At 35.9% G+C, this 7,495-nt stretch overlaps 2 protein-coding genes across 2 annotated transcripts; both read right to left on the bottom strand.

The window, feature by feature from the left end:
* LOC107621129 (salutaridinol 7-O-acetyltransferase-like) lies at positions 2,028 to 2,594 on the bottom strand. The gene has a single exon (XM_016323166.1). It carries the CDS (start codon positions 2,592 to 2,594, stop codon positions 2,028 to 2,030), a length of 567 nt encoding a protein of 188 aa, XP_016178652.1.
* On the bottom strand, positions 4,433 to 7,276 carry LOC107621128 (UDP-arabinopyranose mutase 3-like). Its single transcript, XM_021114155.1, has 4 exons — positions 6,749 to 7,276; positions 5,976 to 6,226; positions 5,734 to 5,902; positions 4,433 to 5,145 (listed from the first exon to the last, which is right to left on the bottom strand). Exons 1-4 carry the CDS (start codon positions 7,115 to 7,117, stop codon positions 4,759 to 4,761), a joined length of 1,176 nt encoding a protein of 391 aa, XP_020969814.1. The 5' UTR covers positions 7,118 to 7,276; the 3' UTR covers positions 4,433 to 4,758.

Below are 7,495 nucleotides of genomic sequence, written 5' to 3' on the forward strand. Positions count from 1 at the left end.
AAACATGAAAAAAATAACTTTATGCTTTAAATGGTGATGATAGTGTGTGGTTCGGGCTCTTGATTGTTTATTTTGGGAGAAAATAAAATATTAAAAAATATTTTGAATGCAAGATTTTCTCTCTTTTTCTTTTGGTGGTGGTGTTGCTAAATTTGAAGAAATTATTTACTGAAGTTATTGAATGTGAAGAATTTAAAGTGTGGTCTTATTAGTGATAATGACTATAAAGAGGACAGCAATAGTGTGGTAGTAGACATGATGCCATTGAAACAAAACAAATGGTATTTCTCAAGGTTGCGAGAACCGGACCGGTTAATGAACCGGTGAGGTGACTGATTTATTGGTTTAGTGGTTCGACCGGAGTTCAACCGAAATTCAACCGATTTAATTAAATATTAAATAAAATTATTAAAAATTTAATATATAATTTTATATATTTAAATTTATTAATTTTTAAGTAAAAGCAGAATTTCCACTCAAACTGCAGAAAATTAAAGATCTTGCAGGCAACATTGTCAAGCCAAGGCTAATTATTCAACGTCAATTCTCTTATACAATTCAATTATCCCTTTTTGGGCTGCCAATATACAATTCAATTGAACAACACATTGATGAAATCTCTTATTGTGCAACAAGCCTCTTATAACTAACCAAACCCTAACTAGGTTCAACAAATTCAATGCTTTTTAACAACAAAAACTCAGAATACAGACAACTCAACCTCCAAATTCAGAAACAGAAAAACTAAGTGAAACAACTAAGTGAAACAATCCAAATTAAATTCAGACTCACATTAAGGAACAATCCAACTCAGAACACAATCCCAATTCAGAATCTAGTACAAAAAATCAACTCAGAAGCCAGAATCTTAGAAATCGAAACTAAAGAAGCAGCGGCTTACTGGAGACACGGCGAGGGAGGAACGACGGTGATAGTGAGCTCAGAAGAGGATCAGTTTTCTTTTTTTATTTTAATTAAAGTTTCAAAACCAGATCAATTTCAGTACTGCACCATTCAAACAAAACAAATCAAATTCAAAACAACACAATTTACACAAAAATGCATACATATATACACAAAATTGAATCAGAGGAAACAGATCTAGAAAGAAAAATAGAGGAACCGAATGAAGCCATTATGGACGAGGAAGTTGAAGGTGTGGTTGTCGCAGTTGTAGGTGAACTTGTTGTTGGAGGAAGGAAGCTTCTGGAGGCACTGGAACAACGGCGAGGTGAACAAGCACGTTGGCGACAGTGAGAAGAACAGGGCTGAGTAGACGTTCGCGATGCCAGAAGCTTCAGAGTTCAGAGTTCAAGATGACGACGCTGCTGGCAGCTGCTTCGATCCGCGACGGTGGCAGTTTCGCTGACAGAAGCTCCGATTCGGCATCAATTGTGGTAGTGATGGTGGAGTTTGTTGGAGGAAGTTAGAAGAGAAAATTAGGGTTGAGGAGGTGAGGTGAGGTGAATGGTGACTGGAGAAGGTGGCTGCTAGGGTTTGTTTCAATTTGTTTATCAGAAAGGAAAGGGGCTCGTGTTGCTGTTGCGTCGTTTTGGGCTTTTCGTTTTTATTTATTTATTTATTTATTTTTAAACGTTGACGTTTTTATGTTAAACAGTGAACCGGACCTTGGAAAAAAACCGGTCCGGTTCATCCGGTTTATCGGTTATCCACCGATTTGTCTGGTTTTTTACCGATTTTTTACAGGCCGATTTTTGAGGACGACCGGACCGGCTAGAGGATTGGTTCCCGATTAATTCGTTCGAACCGGCCGGTCCGGTCTAATTTTCAGAACCATGGTATTTCTATTATTTAAAAAAGAATAAATTACCATATGTACCCATAAAAGATGCAGACGCTGACAAATGTACCTATGTAGAAAAGAAACGATAGTTGTAACCATGGAAGATGCTTTTTGTATGACATAAGTATTCAAACTCTAAAAAATTATTCAAAAATCCCAAATTGTCCTTCTCTCCACCACTGCTACCATCATCCCCAAATTATTCATGGCGTGCTGCTACACCTCACCCTCCCCCAACGCCACTGCCACCGCTACCACTACCGGCACCACCACTGCCAAATATGAAGAAAATTATCATGTTTCCTAAGGTCTTGTTTGGAACAGGAGGATCCATCTTCTTGCAGAGATTCACCGCAATCGTGCTTAACAACGAGGAGTTAGGACTTAACCCTAGTGCAGAAGTTGTACACTTGCAAATTAGTGCTTCCACCGCTTCAAATCTTGTCAGATGAATCGGTGCAACCGTGGCTTTGAGGGCTTCGATTTTGGAAGCTTCGAACACGAACCTCTTGTAGACCGATTTTGGGAGACCAAAGTAGGGTTTCTCTTGGTAAACCGACAGGTCTCCTTGAGAGAAAATGGACATTCTAATGTCCAGTAAGGACGGAGAGGGTAATGGGTGGTTCTGATCTTGGTGGTGGTTGGTGATGGCTGCCCAGTCATTGACGAAGTTGATGAGAGTGGAAATGTTGCCGAGCTTGTGAGAGGCGCAGAGTGTGATTGCAATTCTTTCGTAATGGAAGCAGTTGATTTGAATGGCCATGATGGGATCATGCTCTGGGTTGTTCATATTGGTTCTGGCCAAATTGTGTGAAAATAGAGGAAACAGATTAACTTGGATTGGGTTATTAAGAAAGTGCTTGTTGCTGCCCACCATTGCTACTGTTGTTTTGTCTCTCTTGTTCTTCATCTTCTTCTTCTCCTTCTTTCGCAGCATCTCACTCCTCTACTTCTGTTACAGATTTAAGATTTCTATTGTTGTCTTTTCAAAGGAGTACCACACCTCCACTTAGTGTTTGGAGGAAATAGCAGCTAGTGTTAATGCAAAATTGAGAACGATGAGAGTTGTGAATAGAGAAATAGCGCCCAATGGTGACGGTGGCGGTAGCGGTGGGGAAGGAGAGGTGCAGCAGCACACCATGAATAATTGGGAATGATGATAGCAGTGGTGGAGGAAAGGGCAATTTGGGATTTTTAATAGTTTTTTAGAGTTTAAGTACTTCTATCATACGGAAGACATCTTTCATGGTTACTGTAAACCCCGGTTAAATTAGTAGATAATTAGTCAATAAATTAATTTTTAATAAGGAAGATTAGAAATGTGAATATTATATTAAATTAGGATAGAGCTCATCGAAACGAGAATTTTGACACCAATTTCGAAAAAATCGGTCCAAAATTAGACCGAACGGGCCGAACCGGTTAAACCGGGCCCAACCGGACCAGCCCTTTAAGTGAACCTACGTTCTTCTTCTCCCCATTTTTGGCAGCGTCGAAGAGCATCAGGGAGAAGAAAGGAAGAACGTCAAAATTGTTACGTTAACTTCCGATCCCCGTAACTTCTCCGTCCGAGCTCCAATCGCCGCACCGTTTGCGGCCACGCGTTCACCGCGTCAAGCTCTACATTTTTACCGGAACAATTTCATAGGTAACTTGCTATTTCACTCTCAGCTTCATCTTCCCCCAATTTTCGAATTTTAAGTGGGAATATTGAATTTCTTTGATTTCTGATGTTTTAGGATCCAATTAGCTTGAGAGAAACGTTCACTCTTGCTTCCTTTACCATACTGAGAACCTCCGGTTCTCATTCCATACTATGTTATTGTTTTTCAGATGCAGGTCGGGAGCCATCTCGTTAGGCGTCTGGACTCTTAAAGCGGAGGGGTTACTGGATAGTGTTGTTGTATAGTTTTGTTGTACAGTGATGTATATATATGTACTTAGCTTTCTCTCCGCATAACTTGTCCTTTTTGATCCTCTTAGAGGTTTATGGAGGGGCAGGATTGTGTGTATGTACTTTTGGGTTTTGGATATGTATGTATATATGTGTAAATATTCTCTGGCCAGTCTTGACTTCGCAGGCTGAGTTAGGAGCTTGTTATTTTGTATCTTTGGCACTCTATTCCTACTTCTGTTATCTTATGTTTGACAGTTACAGTTTTCTTAGCATGCAAGTTAACTCGTTCCTTGAGCGTTGCGCTTTTATCTCGCGATTTTTATTTTCCCTATCCTTCAAGGCTCCTAGCATATTATAACTCTTCTGCTATTATATGCACTTATTTTATTTTAGAGGTCGTAATACCACATCACCTCTGTTTTACGACTTAAGCGTAAAGCTTTGTGTGGTAGGGTGTTACAGTTACAAATATCGTTTCTTTTTTACATAGTTACATTGTGTTTGTATCTTTCATGGGTACATAAGTTAATTTCTTCTTTAAAAAATTATAGTGTTTAAAATGATGATTTTAACACTAAATATAAATATAAAGTTGAGGAAATTTTAAAATTAAAAAAGAAGTTAAGGATAATTTCAATTACACTCTAAACCAATACTTATTCCTAGAATTTACAAGCAACTCACAAGTAAAATTAAACACCACAAAACAATAACAAAGATTAATCTAATTAACAAACAATGTCAAAGTAATATGATTAACGTCCCTTACGTATTTCAAAGTTAACATAGTCTCACAACAACCACAACAATATATAATAAGCTACATGATTCCAATTTCACCCTCGAAGACAAATACATATTGAAAATTAAATATCAGACCACCCAGTTCTTCTTATTGTTATTATTCTAGGAACATTAAAACAAAAAGAAAGTAAAATGATTTACTGAGAACCATGCATATATCCTGATATATCCATTATTATTGTGCCTATAGAGCCGCAAGAATTTAAATGACAAATTAAAGCATATAACAATTCATTGATGATTATTGTAGTGACTATGCTGAACCATTAGACAAGATTATTGCAGCATCATCATGAAGCGGAAGTGAAAGTGAAAGCACTTGTGATTGTGATTGTGATGATGGTGGGTTGAGTTCATCCCAGCACTGAATCCACGTGACCATTGCATCTGAAAGTTTGTTGAAGTAATCATCAACTTTGCCGAGCTTGTCCCTTACTTGCTTTGAGAGCTCTATGTAACACTTCTGCGCCGTATCGCATTCTTTCGAAAGCGATACGGATTGAAAGAATGGGATCAACTCTTCTTGCCAAAAGATTCCCTTCAACTCCCTCTTGAGGTTCAAGAATGCATTGCTTGCTTTGCTGTGCCATATGTATGGAACACCCGTCTTCACCCCTATTCCCAAATGATCACTTATCACCTGCATTCGTCCGATCCATACAATAAATAAATTTGATAAAATTATAAAGACTATCAAAATAATTAAATCTAAAATACGAGTGAATATCCAATCGTTTTATGATAATTTTTTCGAAGAACTACGAGGCTCCAAACAAAAAAGTACTCTTTTTAGCCATTGATATTTAATTTTGTGATACTAGTTAGCCTTGTGTTAATAATTTTTCTTCAAAATATATTTACATAATACATTAATTACTAATATATCCTTTATTTAATTTTTATAAATAAAAATAATTTAAAAATTATTAATATTTCTTAATTTTACACAATAAATTTAGTTAATGTATTTAAAAAAGATAATAAAAAATAAAAATAAAAATTAAATGAAATTGATAATTATTTTTAAAAGATAACAAAACTTTCGACAAAAAAAAATTGTTAATTCTAGTTGATTTTTAATGGACAAATCAACAGTTTAACATGTTATATAGGCTTATTTCGTTAATATCGATAAAAAATATTAATAGATGTGCGAATTAGTCTCATAAAAAAAATATCAGAGACGGAAAATAAGGATCTCGTTGTCTTTTCTCTAAAAAATACATACCTTGACACACCAACCAGCCCACATAGAAGCATAGCGTCCAGCGGGCTGAGAATCTCCCATAAGGCCGAAGTACATGGCAGGCCCAATTAATTCACGGTTGAATGCCAAATTCATACCACTCATTGGGAACAGCGCCCCCCTTGGAATTGTCATCACTGCATCTACGTACCTGTCATAGTCATCATCAAAATCATCACATTATATTTATATATAATAATATTAATTTACTAAAAAAAATGAACCTTTTGTTTCTGTCGAGAGGCTTGACAAGGTGAGTTGGGGCATCATAATCAGCAATGTTGAGCCAGAGGCCATGAGAAACTGCAGTTGGAACACCTTCACGGAGACTAAATGGGTATCCACGAACAAAATCTGCTCCTTCTCTGTACGGATCATACAGTGTGTTGAAGAAATATGGTGTTGATGGTGTCGCAAGGTTCTTTATGTGCTGCTCCAGGGCATTTATGTCTTTTCCTGATGGATCTTTAGCAACCTATACATATTACATATGCATGCATCAAATTCACCACCATTCAAAGTGTTTGAGTAATAAAACATGGAAACAATTATATATACAACCCTAAAATTAGTTATAAATATATATTATTTAATTATTTTTAATTTATATTTTTTATTTTAACGTATATCTTATACTAATAACTGATATTAGTGTACACCAAATGTTACCCTTATATATATTTTGTATAGTTCTTTGGTCTTTCAAAAATCGATTAGTAAGAAATCAACATGTTCATATCATATCCACTTTTAATTTACAAAGGAAAATTACACATCTATAGTTAGATTGCCAGTTAGAATAATATAGCTCCAGGGTGTAATAATAATTCATTTCGTAATTTAAGAAAAACAAAAAAAAATTGTTTAGAATTTAAAAGGATGTTTAAAATAAAGTATGGATTAAGAGGAAATTTGATTTTTCCTATAACTTAAGAAACAATAGTAATTAACAAAGCTTCTTTAGAATTTGAGTTGGTGGGAATATATATAGACTCACAAAGCAATCATCATCAATGGTGAAAATGTACTTCTTCTTGGAAACCAAGAAACCAAAGCAACGGCAAGCAGAGTCTTTGATGGAGATACAAGATGCCTTGGATCCCAAGATTCTATTAATATCGTTTCGGTTATAAAGCTCGTAGTTAAATCCTTGAGGCACCTTAATGACCTTGGAAGGATCACCGTCTTGGACGATGATGAGGTGGTAGGGCTCAAAGAAGGCCCTCCACTTCTCCAAAAAATCCACATTCCTTATAGTCGGAATCACGATGTCCACCTCGTCCTTCAGGGTCGAGGGGGGCGGCGAAGATGGTGGTGGTGTTGGTTCCAACATTGTTGTGGTTTCAATGGGTGAGAGTGAAAACATTGTTGAACTTGGGAGGAGGATGGTGTTGTTTTTGTTTAATAATGTTTTGTTGTGGTGGTGGATTTGAGGAGGCTTTTGTTTTTATTTTGAAGCATTGGGGACTTTGTGATTTCTTGTGTGAGACAAGAATTACTAAGAAAACAAACTTGTGAAACAATGTTTTTCTTTTATTAAAATTTTCTTGTTGTAGTTTTGATTTGGACATCAATTATTTGTGAGTCTTGTTGATCTCTTATTTATTTATTTTTATAATCGAACTTAAGAAATGTCTAAATTGAACATCAGATTTAATGTGTAAATAATATCATTTAAAATATTATTTGCACATTAAAAAATTAGTATATTTTTAAATGCTATCTTATCGCGATTAGGTTTAAT

Source organism: Arachis ipaensis, chromosome B10 (genome assembly GCF_000816755.2).
Source record: "Arachis ipaensis cultivar K30076 chromosome B10, Araip1.1, whole genome shotgun sequence".
NCBI lineage: Eukaryota > Viridiplantae > Streptophyta > Magnoliopsida > Fabales > Fabaceae > Arachis > Arachis ipaensis.

Excerpts from the sequence above, each read along its gene's own strand:
- LOC107621129 (XM_016323166.1), bottom strand. The coding sequence starts at position 2,594 with ATGAACAACCCAGAGCATGATCCCATCATGGCCATTCAAATCAACTGC.
- LOC107621128 (XM_021114155.1), bottom strand. The coding sequence starts at position 7,117 with ATGTTTTCACTCTCACCCATTGAAACCACAACAATGTTGGAACCAACA. Across the intron at positions 5,903-5,975 it reads CCTCTCGACAGAAACAAAAG|GTACGTAGATGCAGTGATGA; the intron begins GTTCATTTTTTT and ends TGACTATGACAG. Across the intron at positions 5,146-5,733 it reads GGGCTGGTTGGTGTGTCAAG|GTGATAAGTGATCATTTGGG; the intron begins GTATGTATTTTT and ends GGACGAATGCAG.